Raw genomic sequence first — 26,630 nt, 5'->3', positions numbered from 1 at the left:
CACACACCCTCACACACACACACACACACACACACACACACTCTCACACACACACACACACACACACACACACACACACACACACACACTCAGCCAATAAAACAAAGGACAAAGGAATGAATCATAAGGAAAGCTTCATTAAGGAGTATTGATGTAACACCTCTCCTCACAGGAGCAAAATGTCAGCAAACACGACAGGGAATGAGAAGATCAGATCCAGACACACTATGACTTAGATTTATGTATTTGTTTTCTTCAAGCCTTGCCTTTAATATTTATATTCAACAAGATTATTATAGTTAACTAAAATTAAACCATATAAAAAAGAAATTGTTGCTACTTGAAATAAATGTTAACTGAAATAAAATAAAATATAAAAAACCTATTTTAGCTAGTTGCCAAGGCAACATTTCTCATTTTAATTTAATTTCACTTTTTGTACTAAAATAACTAAAACTGAAATATAAAAACTATTATTAGACATGTATAAAAAAACTACAAAAATGACAAAAACACAACAGAATTACTAAAACATAAAATGAACAGAAAATATAAAAATAAAAACTGCTTCAAAAACCTATAATAGTATCCCAGTGATCCTAAAATTGTTTTGTTGCCACAAACACTGGTTTTAGAGTTTTTTTCTCAGATGTTAGTAGATGTTTTTAATGTTGTCTGTAAGATGTTTGCAATTATTCAATTGTTTTATTATATCATGCAGCACTGTGGTCAACATTGTTGCATTATTATGTGCTCTATAAATATATTGGAATTGGAAACATCTTCCATTTGAAACATTCAAATTGTTTTCACAGTGTGTGTGTGTGTGTGTGTGTGTGTGTGAGTGAGTGAGTGTGTGTATGTGTGACAAAGTTGTGTGTTTGTCGTTTGTAGTTCTCGTTCAGTGGAAGTAATTCAGTAGGCTGTATTTACATCTCCATTTGCATTTACAGTTTCCTCAAAGAAAATAAAAAACAAAAATAAATAAACAGGAAACGAATTTTTCAGATCTGGATGCGCTGGCACTGTAATGATAATGTAATGCGCTCTATTATAACTCTATAATGCTGTAGAACAGTGCCAGACGTCTCACTCATTAAAACATCCAGATTCAGCTCATCAGCCTGTGAGTTTGTTCAAAACTATCTTCTGGTGACATTCACGAACAGTTATTTAAGCTGCACAAAAACAATCCGTTATGCTGCTTCATATTTAAAACCGGTATTTTGCAAACATATGTGACCCTGGAGCACAAAAGCAGTCTTAAGTCGCTGGGGTATATTTGTAGCAATAGCCAAAAATACATTGTATGGGTCAAAATGATCAATTTTTTTTTATGCCAAAAATCATTAGGATATTAAGTAAAGATCATGTTCCATGAAGATATTTAGTACATTTCCTACTGTAAATATATCAAAACGTAATTTTTGATTAGTAATATGCATTGCTAAGAACTTCATTTGCACAACTTTAAAGATGATTTTCTCAATATTTTGATTGTTTTGCACCTCCTGTAATAAAGTGTAATTACACTTCATGTAATGTTGAAAGGGAATAGCATTGCTTTTAACCCTGCGTCACGGAGCCCGAGAGGTTTGTCTGTTTCTCTTGGATTCTCATTCTCACACCTCTCTCTCGTCTTGGTTTCACAGATATTGAGAAGGAGAAGAAGGCTGCAGATGGGGCCAAATGAATGTAAGCCGTGACGGCTCTCCTCACATCCTCACACCTCCTGGATGTCTGCTCCTCTCCCGCATAAATCAAATCAATCAAAAAAAATTTTCAATCTACTGGCATTTTTAAAACGATGTGAACTGCAGAATCATGTATGTAATTGGAACTGTGGATATTCTCCATCTTTTCATCATGTGGGATTTAGAGAGGAGATGGATCAGTTATTGAGCACATTTCTGTATCTGTCATGATTAGCTAACGGCTGCCCACATCAATCTGCTGCCATCTGCGCTGGTTATTCTCTAAATAACATGTGAGATGATATTTTTGTTTAATAAATTATCCTAAAAAAACTTCTAAAGTGTGTCCAGATGTTTTAACGCCATTGCTTTATGAAAAGTAACCTTAAAAAGGATTAGTTTTAGTGTACATTACTTGTCAAAAGTTTGGAAACATGATCGGGGCCAAATGAATGTAAGCCGTGACGGCTCTCCTCACATCCTCACACCTCCTGGATGTCTGCTCCTCTCCCGCATAAATCAAATAATTTTTCAATCTACTGGCATTTTTAAAACGATGTGAACTGCAGAATCATGTATGTAATTGGAACTGTGGATATTCTCCATCTTTTCATCATGTGGGATTTAGAGAGGAGATGGATCAGTTATTGAGCACATTTCTGTATCTGTCATGATTAGCTAACGGCTGCCCACATCAATCTGCTGCCATCTGCGCTGGTTATTCTCTAAATAACATGTGAGATGATATTTTTGTTTAATAAATTATCCTAAAAAAACTTCTAAAGTGTGTCCAGATGTTTTAACGCCATTGCTTTATGAAAAGTAACCTTAAAAAGGATTAGTTTTAGTGTACATTACTTGTCAAAAGTTTGGAAACATGATTCTTAAATGTTTCTAATGACGTATCTTCTGCTCACCAAGGCTGCATTTATTTGATCAAAAATACAGTAAAAACTGTATAATTGTGAAATATTATTATTATTTAAAATAACTGTTTTCTAAGTGAATATCTGTTCAAATGTAACTTATTCCTGTGATCAAAGCTGAATTTTCAGCATCATTACTCCAGTCTTCAGTGTCACATGATCTTCAGAAATCATTCTAATATGTATGTCTAATAGTCCACTCTAGACATTCGAGAAAAGTAACTTTGCAACTCCATGTCAACTAACTCTCATTAGAGTATTAGTAGACTGCTATGATTAGCAGAATAAGATGACAAGTACTTGCAAAGTTACTTCTAGTCAGTAGAATGTGTGTTGAGCATCAAAGAGTAGACCGTCTACTTAGTACTCTAATCAATGATTACTAGTTTACAAGGAGTTGCAACAGTCAAATCGTTAAACCATTTTTATCTCTTTATAAAGTACCACACCTTCACTGCTGAACTCATGAGAGTCGATCCTCGAGCACAGTTGCGTAAAAAGCCAAAGGGAGGGTGTGGGAGAGTGAGCTCTCAGAGATCTAGAAGTCGTTACCTAACTGAATTTATAATGAGTTAATGTCACTTGTAGATCTAGAAAGACAGAAATGCGTGCTTTGGTTGATTATACAGGTGGCAACATATTGCATCCCGCAGGGGAAAGATAACACGACACAAATCTGCATATTCAACAAATATTCCCCTCTACAAGAACGCAAGAAACCACGTGAGAGCGAAAGCGTGAAAACTAACTTTGATAAACCAGTGAAGACATTTGGCTTCATCAGACAGGAATGTGACAGACGTGTGCGGTCATGTCTGAAGAGAGCAGATTACAGTCTTATTAGATACAGATAAAAGAGGAAACACCACCAGTGTGTGAGAGAGCGTTTGATTGTAAATATATAGAATCCATGATAAATAACCAAAACATTTTTTTTACGTTTTCTTAAGAAATTAGTGCATAAACGTTGCTGTGGAAATGATAGAATGGTTGCCATGCAGTAGATATGCTGGTCTCTATATGACTTTGGTCTTTCCTGTAAGCTTATGGGATTCCTGCATTCACCTAAAATGGTGTAAAACATATGTTTGCTTACAGCAATAGTTCACCTAATATTCAGGTACCACTACAGTAACACAAGCAGTGCTGAACGTTAACACTTAGAGGTTTCTTTAAAACGTTATCCAACCTTTGAACAATAGTAGTGATGCATGATTTAGCAAACACAATTAATAACAGGCAAGACTTTGTCGCCACACACACACACACACGCCGCTGATAAACCCACATTGCGTCAGAGAGCAGTCTGTGTCTGATGGCATGTTAAACATATTACAGGTCTTTTTATTGTATCCATGCCTAACTTTACACTACTTTGATTCAGCATTTTCTGTTTCTCATTATACTTGTGTCTCATATGATTTTGCTGTTTTCCTCGAAGTTTCCGCCATTCAGGTCATGACACGAGTCTCTACATGTTTACTGCTCTACTCCTACAGCTTTCAGCATGACCGATTTTCTCAAGCTGCTGGTCTGTGATTGCGCCACATTATCATTCATAATGGAGAAATAATGCATATTGGATCATACTGTATTGTAACCAAAGGTGGCACTGGTATTTGGACTCTTAAATCACACATTAAAATGCTTGAATGTATGTATATATGAGCAATATCACACGAGTAGCAGTGATTCGGCTGTTGGTAATCACAGTGTGCTGATATACAGGCATATCGCATGGCTACGAGTGTGATATTGTATTTATACAACAGTTGGATGGCCCAAGTGTGTAAATAAAAAAAATAGGCAACAACGGTCTTTAAAATAAAGTCTTTAAAACCCTCATTTGTGCAGAACTACTTCCTTCCACCATGAACTCAAATCTCAAGGTGACAGTTTAATCAGAGATTGTCTTATTGGGAGATACGAGGGTCTGTATTACTTACTACTGGAGAAAGCGTAACGGTCAACTTGGATCACGTGTGCCTTAATAACCAATCACATTACAGCCTTGACATCACTGAATTTCAGTCAGAGTTGCATGACACACAATTACTGTTCACGGATACAATAGGAATGAATGAGAAGTTCCGTAAGCTGTCGCAAAAACTCTGTGGGTGCGTCTCAATCAGCTCCTGAGCTCCTGAATCAGTATATCGTGTGCACAAATCCGGTAAGTACCCTGGCTCACTGCACACTGGGACAGTGAGTACTCAATTTCCGGCGACATGACTACACAGCAAATCCTCCAGTGTTGAAATCCTGCTGTTAAGTACTCTGAGAGTAAAGAGTAAAAGTTGAATTTCAAGGAATTAACACGGCTAGTGTAAACAGCACCCTCTGGCTGGAGAAGTTACAGGGAGTTAAATCTTCTTAAAGGGAAAAATCCACTATTTTTGAAAATAGGCTCATTTTCCAACTCCCCTAGAGTTAAACAGTTGAGTTTTACCGTTTTCGAATCCATTCAGCCGATCTCCGGGTCTGGCGGTAGCACTTTTAGCTTAGCTTAGCATAGATCATTGTATCTGATTAGACTGTTAGCTTGCTCAAAAATGACCAAAGAGTTTCTATATTTTTCCTATTTAAAAACTTGACTCTTCTGTAGTTACATCGTGTACTAAGACCGACGAAAAATGAAAAGTTGCGATTTTCTTGGCCGATATGGCTAGGAACTATACTCTCATTCCGGCGTAATAATCAAGGAACTTTGCTGCCGTACCATGGGTGCAGCAGGCGCAATGATATTACGCAGCGCCTGAGTGGCTAGTGTAAAACATGTTGGAGATTTGCCGATAGGCTGTCGATTCATTAAATGATAAGTTGTTTCCTCTAAAAAGCAGTGAAGCCTCTCCTCCATTGACATCCATTCAAATAAAACGGCCTCTGGTCTCCTTCCCTGCTTACTGCCAAAGCGAAAGCGTTAGCATTAGCCGTTACACTTTTTTGGCTAAAGGTTGCAGGCTTGTCTTCTAGGGGCTTTGGTTTAACAGCTGAGCTCAAGCCTCTGTTACTTTTTCGAAAACGTCACTTTACAGCTAGAAGGAATGCTCAGTTGCTTCATTGAAAGCTTATTGTATTACTGTATTAAAAGCTCATTGTATTATGTAGAGTCGAGTATTGTGCTGTGTCCAAAATCGCATAATTCTTAATTACTATATATAATTACTATACAGTAGTGATGTTCGGTTCTTGAACGAATCGTTTTTTTGAGCCGGTTCTCAGGAAGTAACCGATCGAACCGGTTCACAAATCGAACTGAATCGAACTTTTGTTCCGGGTTGATGACGCAGGACGCACAGCCGAAGTAGCACGTCCAACTCAAAAAGAATGAAGTTTGCCGAGGAATACCGAAGATTCTGATGAGTGAGTTGACAATGCTGTGAAATATGCTTATTATGACTGTTATTAATTTACATTTTATTAAAACCGGCAAAAACCTTTCTGTCGAGTGATGTAAATACATTTTGCAATAGTTTATTGTGCATGCATATCGTATTTAAAGTTGCTTAAGCGAAATCAAGGAGTTTATAAGACTGGTTTATTCATTCTTTATACTGTAGACATGTAGAACATATCCACATTTGTGCATCAATGTCTGTAATGTGTGCTGTAGGTGCGAAACTTTTAGCAATCTTATCCAAGTTGTAGGCTAGACAATATTGGTCAGTCAGTCGGATCTGACATAAAGGATCCACGAATGAAACTTTGACCACAAACACCATTAACTAAGGTGAATTAGATGTCAATAATCAGCAATATGCTTTCACACAAATAACTTTATTTTTTATTTTTTCAGTATGTGTTGACACAAATGACTTATTTGAAATTTTCATTGATACAACATGGCACTGAGTTGTTAGAAAAGAAATGCGTAGTACGTTATTGCTTGATGGCATCAGGAACCGATTAATGCTTTTTGAAGCGGTTCAATGAGCCGATCTGTTAGAAAAGAACCGGTTTGTGGAAATGAATCAGACTTTGTATCACTACGATATAGTAGGTGAAAAACAGTATGAGAGGTGAGTAGTATCTGAATTCATAGTATTCAAAAAACAGTAGTCGAAAAGTACCCGGATGACCTATTCTTTCACCTGGATTCGGAAGTGTGCATTCGATGGACACTTTACTCTCCCATGAGGCCACAGGAGAGGATTTATGAATGGCAGTGAAGCAACGCACCTGACGCTGGTAGGTCATGTAACAGTAGCAACATGGCGGATGTAGTATGTGGTGGCAATTTTCCATTTTACTAAAGGAATGAGATAAAAGTCAAGAAAAGTTCAACAGTCATACAGTCATCCAAGTTGACAGCAGAGTGCGAAAAATGAGGAAACACCCTAACTCAACATTTATACCTTCATCAAATGCAGATGCTTTGATCTCATACAATCATAATGCATATTCAATATATGTCCATTTAAGGTGTCCAACTATGTCCTCCAGATGTGTTTATAAGAAGCCAGGATGTCCAAGAAGCTAAAATAGCATTTCCTGTCTCACACTTATCTTGCACACACACACACACACCTATTAAATAGATTTCCTGTTATATGTAAGCTCATCGAAAACTCAAGCATACTGAAGCAAACTGAAGCACTCAGAGATAATATTAATATTTCAGATTTCCTCCTGACTCCGCACTTTTTTTAAATAATTCTTCGATAACCATAGAAGATAAAATAACATCTTACACGCTCTCGGAAAATTTTCTTTCCACGTTTTCCAGCAGAGGTCATAAATCAGACTTTGGCTGTTTTTCATGAGACCTAGATTATCTCAATATCTCTTAGTCATATAGCAAACTGGTTATCACTTCTATTTACACACTTCTTCGCTCAGTCTCAAATCATGGGCAAGACCTGCTACACTCTTAAAAATAAAGGTGCTTCAAAAGGTTCTTCAAGCGATGCCATAGAAGAACCATTTATGGTTCCACCAAGAACCATTCAGTCAAAGGTTCTTTAAAGAACCATCTCTTTCTTATCTTTTTATAATCTGAAGAACCTTCTTTTGCCACAAAGAACCTTTTGTGAAACAGAAAGGTTCTTCAGATGTTAAAGGTTCTTTATGGAACCATTTAGACAAAACGGTTCTTCTATGGCATCGTGAAGCACCTTTCTTTTTAAGAGTGTAGAACCCTCAATTTTATTTCTTCATGCATAAAATGTCCTCATCTGACTAGATGCATACCGGATCATCTGAACATATTGGTTTCTCTAACTACAATTACACCTCTGATCAAATTTTCTAGACAAACTCTTATACATTTTAAGAAATATCCAATAAGGATCCACTTAATCCTGTCATGCGTAAATTAGCCATCTAATAACCAAATCTAATGTTGATAAACTGCACTTTAATTCTACCTGATACTTAAATGCCTTCCATAAGCATCTTAAGCTGGAATGAAAATTATTTACTAATTTTCCCAATTTTACCATATCTTATGTTCAAGCAATGGAAAATTAGAAACAGAATACTCCGTAGTAAACTGCTATAACAGACCTTTTACAGAGTCAGTTCTTAGTATTATCTTCTGCTGGATTTCAGGTCATATTGGTCTATTAAGAAATGAATAAGCTGATACTGCTGCAAAGGAAGCTTTTAATTTGTATACAGAGTGTCAAATCTATCTCTCAGACCTATTCTGAATTCCTACATGTTCATGTACCATCAACAAATTGCATGCAACAGACTTTTATACCCCTCTCACTGACGACATTTGATCAAGTGGTATATGCCAAATATTGTTTTGGTCATTCAAGACCACCACATGCATTTTAACAAGCAGACTGTTCTGCACAATTTCCCTTCCAAAACAACGTGTTCTCTTTTTATCAGACATGTTTGATTGGCTTTTAATGTAAGCTGGTGACAACTTTACTTCATGGTTGTTTTAAAATCAACTCTATGTTATACCGCTTTCGTAATGAGAATAGCATTATCTTTAATCACCTACCTCTCTGCAATTTTATTTTTCAGTTTTTAAACCAGCTTAGTTTATTGTTTATTGTAATGATCTATCTGCATTATTTCCTCTAATATTTTTATCTAGAGCCAAACGAACTTTATTTAAGCCCTCCTGTCTCTTCTTATAATGAGTTATATAGTATTTTGTCGCGCTGCTCGCGTCCGGTGTAGACACAGTGTAACATTGGTTTTGCTTTGTTTCACAGAATTAAATGTTGCCTGGGTTGTGTACGTATGTGTGGGGCGGAGCTATCAAAATAGGGGCGAGACCCTTTTGGGGTAGGGACGTGTTTGTTTTGGTGATTTGAAATATCAACATTGGCTACCAGAAATCACTTACCCCACCTTTAAGATGTACAATAGGCTGGACTGGTACCTATTAAAGCAGATTCAGTATGTTAGTTTAACAGAAGAACGCAAAAAACTACTGTGAGACCAGTATCAGAATGAGTCAAAACTAATATTATAATAACAAAATCTGAAGCGGTTTCTGTAGTGATCATTAAAAGTTCAGCACCTGTGCCCCAAAGGGAGGGATGCAAGTCAATCCTCAGTCAGGGGATCTCTGTTGTTTCTCTGCCACTTCTCAGCCTTTTGATGAATCTTGCCACAATTCTACATGGCAGAATGTTCTCTTAGTCTTTAGGAAAAGCCTCAAGTGAAAACTGCAACTTTTCCTGCATCAGTCTGCCTCCATGACGACTCAGAAGTGTCAACTTCCTCTTTCATGAGCAGAGAAGGCCCACTAGCCACTTCCTCTTCTCTCTGCAGTCATGTCTCTGCTCTCTCTCACCCTTGAGGAGACTATAGTCTGTTTGCTCCCGTTAGTCAAGGTGGCTGCTGGGTCCCATCTAAAACATCTAAAACACTCAGAAAACAGCATGAATCAAATTGAACCTTTGTGAATTCTGACCACAGTTGTGTCTGAGCATTCAGCTCTTCATTTAAATTCCAATTCTTAACCTTCTCTACATTTTATAAGTCTCATCTGGTGAACAGCAGTTCCTCATTCTGTTTTAATTAGCAGATCTTCTTTGCAGGAAAAAGCAAGCAGTAACCTCACTAATTACTTCATATAAAATAATGTATATATTATGGTGTAATAGTAAACAATTATTGGTTTTTCCTGTTTACTAGAAACTAACATTGCTGTGAGATGTCTGTTATATTTATTTGACTTGGTCACCGAGTCTCGTTCTCATTCAAATTCAACACAATGCACAAGCTCTATTTTAGTTAACATAAACCGCAATCATAGAATCTGCAATCGATCAACTTTCCATGCTGTCTCTGTGGGATATGGCGTATCATTTCTAGACGTCTTCCCATACAAAGTAAAATATTTAAACACATGCAGTTAATATCTTATTGTCTATAATTTGACCATTTATTTATTTAACTATTTCAAAGAAAACAAAATCTCAAGATAACAATATTTAGATCTAGATCTATTGATCTTATCTAACTCTTTAAACATTTCTCTCTTGATCTTAATTTTAATAATGTTTCTAATTTATCACCTTAAAGTGGAAAGTGAAGCAGTCAGTCAAGTTTGCATTATTTAGTAAAGTGATTTCCACTTTAATTAAAAAATATATAACAAACAAGATTAATGTTACCATTTTAAAGAAAAAGGGATGTTTTGTTATAGCTTTTGGAGCAAGGGCGACGCCATCTGTGTGACGTCACAGGGTTGGTTCGTTCCGTCGACCAGTTAAGCAATTTAAGCATTCCTTTACTTTTTGAACCCTAAATGTTATTTTACCACATCATTATTTAGTTTTTCACCATAATTTGGATGAATATTCAACATAAATATTTATATCAATATCTATATCACATCCTCTAGGCCTATATCACAAAGTTTTGATATCCCAAACATTGTTTTCATAACGCGAGGTGCAACGTGATGTAAACATACAACGCTTCATACAGTTTGTTCATGTGGCACCTTGTTATGTCAGACCTTTAGACATATTTGCATTACACTGGCTCGTGTATGTGTCACCTGCAAATGTACCTGCTGTTAGGAGAATGCAGTGTTTAATCACCTATCTGAATGATCGGGCTAGTGCTGCTTTATCATTCTCACCTGTTTTAAGCCTTGTCAGTTTAAACATGAAAGTGTTTTAAGCCATTCAAAAGCGAGTCGGAACGAAAGAGATTTCAATGCAGTAATCGCGCGCTGTGACAAATTGTTTCTTTGCCCACACACACGCATGCAAAAAGCGCTCGGCTCGGACAGCACTTGAGTACCAATTTGAGTCCTTTTTCTTGTCTGCTTGAGCAAATGCACAGAATATTATGTTAATGGCTGTTTTGACGAGTCTCCACTTAAATGCGATCTGTTACCGACTCGTTCTTCACCCCAAACCAGAGCAGGTTCACGACTTCTTCCACCTGTAATGGCAGTACTGCTTGGTCCCCTCGCTGTATCGGCTTAAATGCATAAGCAGTTGCACTTATTATGGGCTCAACAGTCCTTTCAAGTTCGGCTTCCTCCATTTAAACAAGCGTGTGAACAAAAAGTAAAGAAATACTTATAATTGCTTAACTGGCCGACGGAACGAAAACCCCCCGTGACGTCACACGCGGTGGTACTGCAAGATGGCGTCGCCCTTGCTCCAAAAGCTATAATAAAACATCCCTTTTTCTTTAAAATGGTTTCATTAATCATGTTCTTCATTGAAGGTGGCGAACCGCAAGTGCAGCAGAGCGGGACACACGCTCTTGTAGTGAGAGCGAACTGTCTCAGTGAACGCAGCCTCAGCGTGGGCGCGGCCCAAACCAGCGGCGCACTCAAAGTCGAAGCTGTCAGCGATATGAAATCATTGGTAACAGCGTTCTATTCAGATCCGCCTAGAAGGATTGAGCCGCTCGACGAAGCGAGGGCGCTGATCCTCACGTGTAAACACACTGGCAGATCAAAGAGCTGTGTGGAGAGTGACGCACGCGGTAGCTATGCCGGCGTGAAAATCACTCAGGCCCGATCACTCAAACCCGTGCGTTCACTGTTTCCTTCTCCGAGGTAACTGCTGAAAAAAACAGCATATGCTGGTTAGGTATGTTTTGAAGCTGGGATGCTGGTTTAAACTGGTCCTTTGCTGGTTTAAGCTGGTCTTTTGCTGGTTTATGCTGGTCCTTTTGCTGGTGTATGCTGGTCATGTGCTGGCAAAGGACCAGCAAAAGGACCAGCATAAACCAGCAAAGGACCAGTTTAAACCAGCAAAGGACCAGCATAAACCAGCAAAAGACCAGCTTAAACCAGCAAAGGACCAGTTTAAACCAGCAATGGACCAGCATAAACCAGCAAAGGACCAGCTTAAACCAGCATCCCAGCATCAAAAACCATACCTAACCAGCATATGCTGTTTTTTTCAACAGGGTGGGAGGGGAGAAACGTGAGAACAGGGGTAGACTCACGCTTTCATAGTTAAAACAGCCTGTCTCAGTGAGCGCAGCCTCCGCAATGCACATACAAATACGAAGCTGTCAGTGACAGCATTCCAGTCCGATCGCCTAGAAGGATTCAGCCAGTCGATGTAACGAGGGGCGCTGATCCTCGTTTGTAACGCACACTGGCAGATCAAATGAGGCATGCGGGATGTGTGGCGACGTATAATCACTCAAGCCAGTCGCTCAACCACGAATTCGCCATTCCTTCTTTCGAGGTAACTGGGAGGGGGAGAAAGATGAGAGCGGGAGGGATTGGCGAGTGAAGCAGGGACAGACTGAGGCTTTCGAGTGCAGCCTCAGCGCCGCACACACAATGCGAAACTGTCAGCGATTGAGAGGTGACAGTGTTCTGCTCCGATCCGCCTAGGACGAAAGAGCCGCTCGATGTAGCAAGGATCCTATGGCAACAGGCCCGCTTATATAGCCAGCTCGCCCTGCACATTCTGGCAGGCTCCACTGCAGAGCAATTGGTTCGATTTTTATGTCACTGCACGAACCAATGGCCGTGCAGTTACACTGCGTTATTAAAAAAGGCTTCAGTCATCGGAGAAAAAGGAGTTTTCCCCATAGCGTCTTAGCGATGCAGTACAAGTGAAGTATCGATAGGGAACTCAAGCATACTGAAGCAAACTAAAGCACTCAGAGACAGTCTAAAGAACATTCTTTAGTACAGCGAAGCAAATAATACTAATAATAATATTATTATTTCAGATAGAAATAAAATTTCCTCCACATATTACGTCTGAATTTCAATCACACTACCCATATTCATACTATATAGAACATACTTTTTTGATAGTCGTGAAGCAAATTCAAATGAAATTGTAGTACCTACTCAGACAGTACGCGATTTCGGACGCACCGTCGGTCTTTGACAGGTGACGTCACACTCACGAGAACAGAAGTGCATTATGGGTATCGCCGCCACCTGTAAGGTATCAAAGCCGAGGTGTTCTGTAGTTGGAGAATTGTCTTTTTTATTTGCTTCATTTCAATGATATAATGAATGATGAAATAATCTCTTTGATCCCTTTCAATCCGGTTTTCGCCCACTCCATAGTACTGAAATTGCACTTGTAAACGTAGTGAATGATCTACTACTTTCTGGTGACACTGGTTCTTTGTCTATACTTCTGTTACTTGATCTCAGCTCTGCCTTGACACAGTCTCCCATGAATTACTTATTTCTCGTCTTTCAGATTTGGGTATTTCTGGTGCTGCCCTTTCTTGGTTTACCTCATATCTCTCGGACAGACAATTTTACATATCAGTAAAGGATTTTCGATCACCTACTGTCCCCCTGAAGCAAGGTGTCCCCCAGGAATCCGTTCTCGGGCCATTATTATTCATAATTTACAAAATGCCTCTTGGTCAGATCTTACACCGTCATGGTCTAACTTATCACTTTTATGCTGATGACATCCAATTATACACTATCTGTACACCTGCTCTCCCTGCCCAAATTGACATAATCTCTGCTTGTGTGAACGAAATAAAACATTGGCTTAACTTAAATTTTCTGAAATTTAACATGGACAAAACTGAGATCATTTTAGTTGCAACTCCGTAACTCACTAGCAATATTCCTACTAATTTCACCTGTAAGATTGCTGGTTCTTACATCAAACCATCAAGTACTGTTAAAAATTAAGGTGTAATCTTCGATTCCTCTCTCTGCTTTCAGGCTTATATAAACTCTATCACCAAATCAGCATTCTTTCATCTGCGTCGAATTGCCCAGCTCAGTTCCTTCATCAGTGTTAAAGACATTGAAACTGTTATTCATGCATTTGTTACATCACGCCATGATTAATGTAAAGGCCTCTTCATTAGTTTACCTGCCAGCTCCATTTCCAGATTACAATACATTCAAAACTCTGCAGCTAGAATACTTACCCACAACAAGCGTTCTGCTCATATCACCCCAATTTTGTATGGTCTCCACTGGCTTTCAGTAGCATATTGTATTAAATTCAAAATTCGATCTGTAATGAATTTTTTCAATACTCTTCCCTTCTCGTTGTCCCTCGGTATCGCCTCTCTTCAATGGGGAGCAGATCATTCAGTGTAATTGCACCAAAACTCTGGAATTCTCTCACCCGCTCACTCTGTGTTGTTAATAATATTTCTGAATTTAAATCATTGCTAAACCTCACTTATTTTCTGACTGTTACCATCCTTAAGTTTTGTATTTGTTTTGCTAGATTCTTTTCTGCTATATGTTGCCCCGTCTATATAATTCTCTTTACTGTTTCTACTAACTATTGTTTGTCATCATTGTCTACCCTTTCAGTGTTCTTCTTTTCTTGTGGAATTTACATTGTAAAGCGTCCTTGATCCCTGGAAAGGCACTATATAAATAAAACTTATTAGTATTATTATTAATGATTAAATGGTACGTTACACCATTATATACCATATACCATCAAGATATTTTAGGTCTCCCACTCGGATGAAAGACTATGGACAGCATGTAGCGGAAATAACCAAGAAGTGCCGGATGGCCTGTGTTGCAGAAACATCATTTGGCCATCTTTGTATTAAAAATTACATAACTGAGCGAATGACACTCAATGACAGTTGTCATAAACATGCATAAAAACCCTTCATATTCATGACATGTGTCATGTCACGATTATGTAGGTGTCATGTCAGTCTTATGCACACCCCTTCAAGTAAACTGTAACCCATCATTTTTGCCAACATATCTCCGTTTATGCAGGTTTGCTCTCTACATTTTCATGAAGGTAAGTAAGAGATTTTGAAGATGTGCCGTTTTCTATTTTCTGAAGTACATAGTGTTATATCCACATGTTGTTTTGGATTATCAATGCTATTAAACAACAGATGACCAAGGAGCAGAAACAGATCAATCTGGCCTTGTTAATACTGTGAAATGTCATGCAATCGTCTTATGCATAGGTCTAAAGTAGCCTACTTTAATTATTTTACTTCACTGCTGAAATTAATTATTGTTTTTGTGGGTTTGTACTTCACTCAAGTGCAATTTAAACTAAATACTTCTGCTAAAATACATTTCCAATGATCAGCTATACACTGAAGGCTGAAGGAGATGGTCGGCTTCACACGACACCACTCAGTGCCACAAACTGAATGTAACTTATAACTAATGTGTGTGCAGAAGAAAACTGACTGCTGTGGTGTAAACTCAATGAATACAGCATGTCTAGGAAATTACTAGTCATCAAGTTTTTTATATCAACAATGCATTCCGTTAGTTTTGCCAATTTGTATGTTTCATTCATTGGGCCGCAAAGAAATATAGAGCTGAGTATCATCAGCATAACAGCGAAAGCTAACACCATGTTTCTGGATGATATCTCCCAAGGGTAACATGTAAAGTGTGAAAAGTAACGGTCCTAGTACTGAGCCTTGTGGCACTCCATACTGTACTTGTGATTGATATGATATCTCATCAGTCAATGCTACAAATTGATGACGGTCAGATAAGTAAGATTTGAACCATGACAATTTAATTCCACTAATGCCAACATAATTTTGTAGTCTACTCAACAGAATGATGCGGTCAATAGTGTCAAACACAGCGCTAAGATCCAGTAGCTCTAATAGAGAAATACAACCACAAGAGCAGGTCATTTGTAACTCTGATGAGAGCAGTCTCAGTACTATGATACAGTCTAAATCCTGACTTTAAATCCTCACAGATACCATTTCTCTCCAAGAAGGAACATAGTTGTGAGGATACTGCCTTTACAATGATCTGTAATTAACAAGTTGTTTTTTTTTATGAAAGGCTTAATATCAACCAATTTTAAGGTTATTTAGCCCCTTTAATGTGTTAATGGGATGTGGCTATCATTCAAGTCTGTCTGGCTGTGGGTCAAGGGGGAGTTCAGCTCTTCATTAGAAATCACTGTGAATTGTATGTTTCTCTGCTTTTCTGTAATTGCTCAGTGAAGGGTGTGCACTCTGAGTGAGAGCCCATCTGTCCTGTTCACGCTGATCCTCACTGTGAGCATCAGCTTTAGTTGTCAAAATATTAAACTTTAAAATCCTTTCTGAGAGTGATTCTTCTTAAAAGCACCTGCACAGTCAGTTATTGTGTTGAGTATTTTCATTTTGGGGAACTTATAAACAAATCATTCTTTAAGGAATCCACTAAATCGGTCTTTCGGCTTTGTCTGACTTAGGAACGATCAAAGAACATTTGGATTTGTACAGAAAACATGTTCATAATTTGTTGGAATGACATTTTGCTATCAACACACATGAAAAAAAATAGTTTTTTATAAAAAATCTATTACAAAAATCTTAATTTTCTACTAAAAATTAAGTATAAAAATTAAGTATTTTATACGACTGATAGACTGCAACGGCTGGAGTTAAAAATAATAATTTGTGTTCTACTGAAGAAACAAAGTCACCTACATCTTGGATGCCCTGGGGGTAAGCAGATAAACACAACATTTTCATTTTTGGGTGAACTATCCCTTTAACTCTGTAGGAAATGGACTTTGAGGGCCAGAGTTGAGAATCCCTGCCATTCAGGTTTTTATGGCCTTATGCTGCTTCTCATATCAGACCAAAGGAAAATTCTCACTTTATTTTAAACACTTCAGTTAACATTATGCTCCTCAGATTGGATCCGCCTGAACAACTGTTACAGGCACAAAATTATGCCTCACTGGTTTGTGGAGTCCTTTGGACACAGAGTAGCAGTGATTATTGACTGTTTTGAGATTTTCACAGAGAAATTATTCAATGTAAAAGTGTGTGCCCAAATGTCTTCTATCTGCACCATTGCACTATTAAGGATTTGACAGATCATCACATCTAAGAATCCATGTAGAAAGGGTCCTCAGAAATGTTTGGCAGAAGCATAAAATCTTAATTTTTAAATTTTAACCTACTCAACTTTCTTTGTGTCCACTTAAGAAAACAGTATGTTGATGGTTAATCATGCTTGTCACATCTTCTGTTAGGCATTTTAAAACTGATTTTTACCCAGTGTTGCATTAGTAATAAAGTATGTACAGTGGCATTTTCATAAATGTGTTTTTGATTGTCTCCTTGTTATCAGTATTATGACAGTCAAATGAAGTACAGAAACCAAATGTTGAACAAACAGCAAATCATCAGGTTGTATGGATCAGTGTTGTTAATCAATGGCCATTTATATAAATCACTGTTCCTGAAATCTTTGCTGAGATGATCTTGGTATCGTATCTATTTGGTTTGCTTCTGTTTCTCCAGTTTGACGATTTAATCTGTGTTTACTGTCCCGCTCTGTTTACTTTCAGTTCACCGCTCAAGGTCCCTTCATCGCCTAAAAAACACTTAAAATTACATTCTGTGACACAAAAGTATTATATTTAAATGATAGTGTCTGCCATGACACTTCAGAAAAAACGGATTTTTACCCAGTGTTGCATTAGTAATAAAGTATGTACAGTGGCATTTTCATAAATGTGTTTTTGATTGTCTCCTTGTTATCAGTATTATGACAGTCAAATGAAGTACAGAAACCAAATGATGAACAAACAGCAAATCATCAGGTTGTATGGATCAGTGTTGTTAATCAATGGCCATTTATATAAATCACTGTTCCTGAAATCTTTGCTGAGATGATCTTGGTATCGTATCTATTTGGTTTGCTTCTGTTTCTCCAGTTTGACGATTTAATCTGTGTTTACTGTCCCGCTCTGTTTACTTTCAGTTCACCGCTCAAGGTCCCTTCATCGCCTAAAAAACACTTAAAATTACATTCTGTGACACAAAAGTATTATATTTAAATGATAGTGTCTGCCATGACACTCACTGTGAGAAATACAGGAAGTGGAGTGATACAAACGGTGAAACGGTTGGAGTGCTGTTATCACTAGAATATCACACTCCTGGCTCTCAGCCAATCAGATTCGAGGACCAGAAAGAACTGTTGTATACATATAAATAATGATGAGTCATTAAAAAGTTGGGCGTTGTTCTTAATGCAAATTCCTGTTATGCACATAATAAGGTGAAACAATCAAGGCTGCTTATGTAACTTTTAGTGAAAATGCTTTTGTTTTCATATGAGTTGATGCATTCAACTAACAATACACACTTGAAGACTCAGACCAGCCCATGTTTTCTGTGTGTGTGTGTGTGTGTGTGTGTGTGTGTGTGTGTGTGTAATGAATAGCCAGAAGTGTAATCAGGAAGCTGCTGGGTGCAGCAAGGAAGTTCATTCTAATATTGTGCTGGATATCCTGACCTGTTATAGATTTATGATTAGGTGTTTTATGATACCTGCTGTATCATATTTCATACGCAAATTTCGATGGCCTCTAAATAATCAACACGATCAAAACCTTTCTAAAATAACCTGTTGTACACAATCTACTGCATGCCTTCTGTCTGTCGTCTGATAGTTTGTACATTTTTATCAAGTAAGAGGTCTTTACAAACCTCGGAGCTTCTCGTGTGTTTCTGCTGTCAAATCTTGACTGATTTTGATCAAGTAAACGGCAGAATAACTGCAGTGATATCTCCAGATGAACACTTACTGGACTGAAGCAGCTCTGCTTTACTTGATTCTCCATCATCATGTTTTAGAGTCTCAAATCTGATCCTCAGGATCTTTTGAGGAGCGTTTGTTTCCAGAAGCTTTACTTTCACTGTTCCTCAGCGGAGGAATGATCTTCTCAAGCCTCCAGAACATCTCACATCTTCTGAGGAGCCTTTATTTGTTTATTTTTGCTCATTTTGGGCCTCTGAATAAAAGTATGTCTCCTACTGTATGCACAATAAAAGCCTGTTGTATCAAATATGATACCAAATAAAAACACAGACGTAAACTTTTTTGTCTAAAGGTTCAATAAAAACTTTTTAAAAAGTATAAAAAATAATAATAATAAAAAAAAGATTATTCTGACTATTGTTTCATATGTTAGGCTTTACAGGGTTAATAAATACAAGTCTCCAGTAAGACGGATAATATGAATGTTACATGGATTCATTGTAATTTAGGCTTCAGGTCCTTTAAATGAAGACTAGACTGGCCTCAGTTCAGACGCCTGGCAATGCATGTGATACAGTTCACAAAGTTACAGTCATTTTTGACCTGTGTTTGCAAATATTCTGCATGCATAGAATACACAGATGACCTACCACACGTGCCAGAAAGTGACCTATATTTTCAAAAAGGTACATTTTTAGGAACAAAGTTGTAGCTGTTGAAAATATACCACCCTAGTGACCTTTTTTTTTCTTCAGAGAGAGGACACTGCATGAGATTTCCCACAATGCTGTGCATTTCTTGTAAAAACTTATAAAAATGTTTTCTCTAAAATGATTGCAAGAGAACCTGGTAAGGTCATGTGAGAAAACTGCTTGGAGTTTATTGTTGCATAATTGTTGTGCTGCCTGCTTTCACATTCTATTAAAGCAGGCGTAAGCACTAGAATGCATTAAATACGGTGCAGTATTCAGTAACTGGTACACTAGTACATCTTTTTTTTTTTTCTTCAGCACATAAACTGAAAACAACACAGTTTGTGTCCTGCCTCCATCTACTGGACAGTCATGCGAGTCCAGTAGGCAATAGCCAGAAGTGTAATCAGGAAGCTGCTGGGTGCAGCAAGGAAGTTCATTCTAATATTGTGCTGGATATCCTGACCTGTTATAGATTTATGATTAGGTGTTTTATGATACCTGCTGTATCATATTTCATACGCAAATTTCGATGGCCTCTAAATAATCAACACGATCAAAACCTTTCTAAAATAACCTGTTGTACACAATCTACTGCATGCCTTCTGTCTGTCGTCTGATAGTTTGTACATTTTTATCAAGTAAGAGGTCTTTACAAACTTCGGAGCTTCTCATGTGTTTCTGCTGTCAAATCTTGACTGATTTTGATCAAGTAAACGGCAGAATAACTGCAGTGATATCTCCAGATGAACACTTACTGGACTGAAGCAGCTCAGCTTTACTTGATTCTCCATCATCATGTTTTAGAGTCTCAAATCTGATCCTCAGGATCTTTTGAGGAGCGTTTGTTTCCAGAAGCTTTACTTTCACTGTTCCTCAGCGGAGGAATGATCTTCACAAGCCTCCAGAACATCTCACATCTTCTGAGGAGCCTTTATTTGTTTATTTTTGCTCATTTTGGGCCTCTGAATAAAAGTATGTCTCCTACTGTATGCACAATAAAAGCCTGTTGTATCAAATATGATACCAAATAAAAACACAGACGTAAACTTTTTTGTCTAAAGGTTCAATAAAAACTTTTTAAAAAGTATAAAAAATAATAATAATAAAAAAAAGATTATTCTGACTATTGTTTCATATGTTAGGCTTTACAGGGTTAATAAATACAAGTCTCCAGTAAGACGGATAATATGAATGTTACATGGATTCATTGTAATTTAGGCTTCAGGTCCTTTAAATGAAGACTAGACTGGCCTCAGTTCAGACGCCTGGCAATGCATGTGATACAGTTCACAAAGTTACAGTCATTTTTGACCTGTGTTTGCAAATATTCTGCATGCATAGAATACACAGATGACCTACCACACGTGTCAGAAAGTGACCTATATTTTCAAAAAGGTACATTTTTAGGAACAAAGTTGTAGCTGTTGAAAATATACCACCCTAGTGACCTTTTTTTTTCTTCAGAGAGAGGACGCTGCATGAGATTTCCCACAATGCTGTGCATTTCTTGTAAAAACTTATAAAAATGTTTTCTCTAAAATGATTGCAAGAGAACCTGGTAAGGTCATGTGAGAAAACTGCTTGGAGTTTATTGTTGCATAATTGTTGTGCTGCCTGCTTTCACATTCTATTAAAGCAGGCGTAAGCACTAGAATGCATTAAATACGGTGCAGTATTCAGTAACTGGTACACTAGTACATCTTTTTTTTTTTTCTTCAGCACATAAACTGAAAACAACACAGTTTGTGTCCTGCCTCCATCTACTGGACAGTCATGCGAGTCCAGTAGGCAGTGCTATATTTCCATATATGGTCCGTGGCGTTACTGCAGTGGGCGGGGCTTCGCGTTCGATTGGCTCAACTGGTGTCCATCACTTCGGGTCGATAGCAAACGAGCTAACTAGCGCCACACAACCAGTACACCAGCATAGCGACGAGAGACCCGCGGCTTATTTATTTAAATCTATTTATTTATTCTTTTTTAAATATTGAAACATTAAATCTGTTGTTTGCAGAGACTGGGACGAAAGGGGAGGTATGTTGATTATTGTGCGAGTACTAAGTTAACTGGAAACAGTTCAGCTTAACCTTACACGCTACCGGAGAGATAGAAACATATTAGCTTAATGTGGATGCAAATAACTACACCAGCCCTTCTGTGTTATTTAACACCTATTGGTTAAATATTTTAGTATTGTTTACGGTTTACAGTGTAATTAACTTGATGAAAAGTTTATTTTCTATGAGTATATCCTTGCTAGTTTCTATAAGCAATCCTCATTTGTTTGCTGCTTTATTTGTTCTGCTAACTTGTGTGCCATTGTTAGCAGACATTAACCTAATATAACCTAGTATATCAGTTTTTGCTCTCTATTTATCACTATTAACCTTCTAGTTTAGGTGTAACAGATCTACATTTGAACCTTTCTTGAGCATCTCTGTAGTAACTTGAGTTAATAAAATAATAGTAATATTTGCTATTAAAGAATTGTGTGTAATTTTATTTATGATAACAGCAGTAATGATTAAAACAAGTTGAATACTGTTTAAACCAAAATAAAGCCTTTTTTTAAATCAGTTTTTGTATTTAATAATTGTGTGTAGGGGTGGAAAATTTCCAGGAAATATCCGGAAACTTTCCAAAAATCCCTGGAATATAAAAAAAAAATCCTGGAAAGTTTCCGAAATGTACTAGTCATTTATTAACTAGTTTGTATTTCTGTTGTAGATTACTAATTAATACAAATTGCTGGAGGCATATGTATGTAAATGTATTTGTGTACATAAATAAAATGAACTGTAAAAAGGAATTTAGGTATAGTACTTTGAGAAATGCACATAGACATTTTTTTTCCTGTTTATTTTAGTCTGATTCCTTCGCCTGACACACACATTGTTGTTGTAGGAGAATGGTCGTCCCTGATGGTGGAAGTGCCCTTCAGCCAGCGGATAGGCGGATAGCAGACGAGGTGATGTCCAGCTCGGAGCCGGAGTTCGGTCCCAATCTGACCGCGGTGGAGCTGGAGGAGGTGCGGAGGTGCGTAGAGCTGGTGCGACGTCTGGAGGTCCAGAATCAAGCCCTGCGCAACAGGGGCAGCAAACTAGTGCTGGGGGCCAACAGCAACCTCACCACCGGAGCTAACAGGAATAACCTGCACGGGGGCATGGACACATCTCCCGGAGCAGAGGATGCTGGGAACCTGGCGCTGTCGCCTCCAGCGGGCAGCAGCAGCAGTGAGGACATGTCTCCACTGCCTGAGGCCTCCAGGATGGAGGATGAGGAGGAGCGGGCCGGATTCCTGAGCTCGCCGTGTGCGTCAGGCTCCAAACAAACACTGGGCCGCTTCGTGCCGAGTCTGTCTCCAGATCTCTGTGATTCAGAGACGCTGGGAGCGAGTGATGCGGGTATGGACCAGTCCGCCCTGGACGAGGTGGATGAACTTGATTTAGAGACGTGCGCTCAGACCGAGGATGAAGACAGCTGGTGGGTTTATTCATCTTTTTATTATAATGTCACATAGCACTAAAAGTAGAACAAATGCAAAAAATGTTCTAAAACCGCACACACCACAATGAGTTTTGTGCTTGTCGTGAGTTGGTGCCTAGGTGTTGTTGTTATGGGCTTGTGCTATGATATTTAAGGCTGGAATGCACTACATGACTTTTAAAATTGGAATGAATTAAAATCACTAGGAGTCATGCACTTAAAACTGGGCGTCATGTACTAAATGACTGAGGATCACACACTACCAGTATTTCAGGTTGTTTCAAACACAACAAAGAAATATGTGCTTCATTGCTAGGAGATACATGGCAAATAAAAATTATGTTTTAACGTCGACCCAAATATCAAACAATCAGAGTATGTATTTGTTCTGCTAACTTGTGTGCCATTGTTAGCAGACATTAACCTAATATAACCTAGTATATCAGTTTTTGCTCTCTATTTATCACTATTAACCTTCTAGTTTAGGTGTAACAGATCTACATTTGAACCTTTCTTGAGCATCTCTGTAGTAACTTGAGTTAATAAAATAATAGTAATATTTGCTATTAAAGAATTGTGTGTAATTTTATTTATGATAACAGCAGTAATGATTAAAACAAGTTGAATACTGTTTAAACCAAAATAAAGCCTTTTTTTAAATCAGTTTTTGTATTTAATAATTGTGTGTAGGGGTGGAAAATTTCCAGGAAATATCCCCCGAAACTTTCCAAAAATCCCTGGTATATAAAAAAAAAATCCTGGAAAGTTTCCGAAATGTACTAGTCATTTATTAACTAGTTTGTATTTCTGTTGTAGATTACTAATTAATACAAATTGCTGGAGGCATATGTATGTAAATGTATTTGTGTACATAAATAAAATGAACTGTAAAAAGGAATTTAGGTATAGTGCTTTGAGAAATGCACATAGACATTTTTTTTCCTGTTTATTTTAGTCTGATTCCTTCGCCTGACACACACATTGTTGTTGTAGGAGAATGGTCGTCCCTGATGGTGGAAGTGCCCTTCAGCCAGCGGATAGCAGTGATGCAGACGAGGTGATGTCCAGCTCGGAGCCGGAGTTCGGTCCCAATCTGACCGCGGTGGAGCTGGAGGAGGTGCGTAAGCTGCAGGAGCTGGTGCGACGTCTGGAGGTCCAGAATCAAGCCCTGCGCAACAGGGGCAGCAAACTAGTGCTGGGGGCCAACAGCAACCTCACCACCGGAGCTAACAGGAATAACCTGCACGGGGGCATGGACACATCTCCCGGAGCAGAGGATGCTGGGAACCTGGCGCTGTCGCCTCCAGCGGGCAGCAGCAGCAGTGAGGACATGTCTCCACTGCCTGAGGCCTCCAGGATGGAGGATGAGGAGGAGCGGGCCGGATTCCTGAGCTCGCCGTGTGCGTCAGGCTCCAAACAAACACTGGGCCGCTTCGTGCCGAGTCTGTCTCCAGATCTCTGTGATTCAGAGACGCTGGGAGCGAGTGATGCGGGTATGGACCAGTCCGCCCTGGACGAGGTGGATGAACTTGATTTAGAGACGTGCGCTCAGACCGAGGATGAAGACAGCTGGTGGGTTTATTCATCTTTTTATTATAATGTCACATAGCACTAAAAGTAGAACAAATGCAAAAAATGTTCTAAAACCGCACACACCACAATGAGTTTTGTGCTTGTCGTGAGTTGGTGCCTAGGTGTTGTTGTTATGGGCTTGTGCTATGATATTTAAGGCTGGAATGCACTACATGACTTTTAAAATTGGAATGAATTAAAATCACTAGGAGTCATGCACTTAAAACTGGGCGTCATGTACTAAATGACTGAGGATCACACACTACCAGTATTTCAGGTTGTTTCAAACACAACAAAGAAATATGTGCTTCATTGCTAGGAGATACATGGCAAATAAAAATTATGTTTTAACGTCGACCCAAATATCAAACAATCAGAGTATGTTGCTGTTAAAAGTCACTTAATACACTACGTGATTTTCTGTGAAATCTGTCAACTCAAATCTGCAGATTGGCGTCAACTCATCTGGACTGCAAATCGGGACACATATCTGTAATGTATTCCAGCCTAAATGGTTAGTTCACCCAAAAATAAAAATTAAGTAGTTATTTACTCACTCTGGTGCTGCCGTACACCGTTCTTTCTTTTTTGGAGAGTTTTTTACAAATGTGCTGCTTGCATTCGTCCATAATAGCAATGAAAGCCGACCAGCATCAAGCTTTAAAAAAAAAAAAAAAGATGCAGAAGTATCTATGAATGCGACCATCTCCATGCAACATGTGTCGTATATTCCAAGTGTTCTGGTCGCTAGAGATTCGTGAAAAAAGACAAACCGAAATGTAGTTTATTTAACACAAATCCTGAGCTCAGCAGCTGGTCTTCTGTGTATGACTGCACATTCATGAGAATCTATTACTCCGGCTCGCCCAGGAAAAGCACACACATTTGTGAGAAATCAAGGTTAATATAAACACGACGTCCCTTTAGGGATATGCCAGTATCAAATTTTCATGTTGCGATTAATTGCTCATGCTTTTATCACGGTATACGGTATTATCACGGTATTGAAATTTACTTTAAAAAAAAAAAAGTGCGGTCATAATACAGTATAACAGGTTTAATAACTTTTTTTCTTATAACAAAAATAACTGCACATTTAAATGCAATAAAGCAATACAGAAAAATGTATGAAGTTAAAAGTTTTACACAGATTAAAGTGCAAAAGAACTATAAAGACCAATAGATAACACTTTACAATAAGACTTCGTTAGTTAGCCTTAGTTAATGCATTAACATTCACAATGAGCATTAGCTACATTTGCTACAGAAGTTATTAATCAATATCGTGCATATTCATTACCGTGATATATCGCATTACCGAATACCGGCACAAGTCTACGTCCCTTGCTTCTGGCCCAAGTCAAAAGAGCCCATTCTCTATGATATTCTGGTCTCTAGGTCAGATTGTTTACCCACTGCAAATCGTGAGTCAGATCTCAAGAAAACCTCCTCAGCCGATATGCATGATTGGTTCAGTTCATTCATGTGTTTTAGGAACTTAAGTAGTACGTCTGCTGTAATGTTGTGCGATTTTGCGACTGTGTTGTCGTTTACTCGCAGTTTACTCGTCCAGTAGCGCTGATTCAGAACTACAACTAATAATAGCTCATAACTAAAAACAGGCTGCATGTCTGGATTACAGCAAGAGATGGTTTTGCATGCAAATGTGCGGAAATGCAGGGTTTCAGGGTGATCTTACTATTAATAAACTTTAATGTAATTATTAGGCTACAGGCTTTTATTTTTAGTCCATTCTGCATTGATTTGTTTAATTAATAGAGAAAGGAATCAATAATAAGAAGCAGCTAATCTCTCTAATGCAGCTTTAATTTCCAGCAGAATAATCCAGCCACTAATCCGGCAGCGGTTTGGCGTCGGCCAGCAATTAGCCGCTCCGTATGTCCATATCTGTAGCGTGAGGTTAATAGAGCCATGTTTGCTAGCAGTGCTGGGGCTGTATCTTTGGCGAGGTGGTAAGCAGCTTTATGCTTCATGTGATCGCGCTCAGTCTGAATGCTGAAAACAGAGGATTGTTATGAACCGGATGGTGAGCAGAGCAGTTTTTTAATAGGATGCGTTATATAAAGCCTCAGTGTTTTGTTTGGGATGTTTACATTGTCCCTCATTTCTCAGTTAAATGTGAAGTAAGTAAAGTAAATATATATACTTACAGGAGTCTTCCTGAAGACTAGAGGTCGACCAATACATCGGTTTTGCCGATTAATCGGCACCGATAGTTGATTGCTGGAACTATCGGTTATCAGCAGATATCCATGCCGATAGTTTTCCGGGTTGCGTCCATTGCTGGAGTGGCTCAGAAGGGTCTGCTGTCATTATACAGTGCGAGAGC

At 38.4% G+C, this 26,630-nt stretch overlaps 2 protein-coding genes across 4 annotated transcripts in view; both read left to right on the top strand.

Moving 5' to 3' along the window:
• The window catches only part of LOC107569611 (thymosin beta-a), a 4,112-nt gene extending 2,094 nt beyond the window's left edge, over window positions 1–2,018 (top strand). The window contains exon 3 of the mRNA XM_016255728.1: window positions 1,653–2,018. Coding sequence (XP_016111214.1) covers window positions 1,653–1,693 — 41 coding nt within the window. The 3' untranslated portion in view covers window positions 1,694–2,018. The remainder of the gene's footprint in view (window positions 1–1,652) is intronic.
• Window positions 2,019–21,103: 19,085 nt separating this feature from the next.
• The window catches only part of LOC107569608 (SLAIN motif-containing protein-like), a 19,622-nt gene continuing 14,095 nt past the window's right edge, over window positions 21,104–26,630 (top strand). Inside the window, exons 1-2 of one of the 3 annotated variants that reach the window (XM_016255723.1) lie at window positions 21,104–21,256; window positions 23,702–24,280. In XM_016255723.1, the coding sequence (XP_016111209.1) occupies window positions 23,706–24,280 (575 nt within the window). In that variant the 5' untranslated portion in view covers window positions 21,104–21,256; window positions 23,702–23,705. Of the gene's footprint in view, window positions 21,257–22,187; window positions 22,251–23,701; window positions 24,281–26,630 lie in introns of those variants that run through there. The other 2 variants (XM_016255722.1, XM_016255725.1) reach the window with 2 other exon arrangements.

Source organism: Sinocyclocheilus grahami, unplaced genomic scaffold (assembly GCF_001515645.1).
Source record: "Sinocyclocheilus grahami isolate Dianchi unplaced genomic scaffold, SAMN03320097.WGS_v1.1 scaffold1363.1, whole genome shotgun sequence".
NCBI classification, from domain to species: Eukaryota; Metazoa; Chordata; class Actinopteri; order Cypriniformes; family Cyprinidae; genus Sinocyclocheilus; species Sinocyclocheilus grahami.
This window is presented reverse-complemented; position numbering and strand designations above follow the sequence as displayed.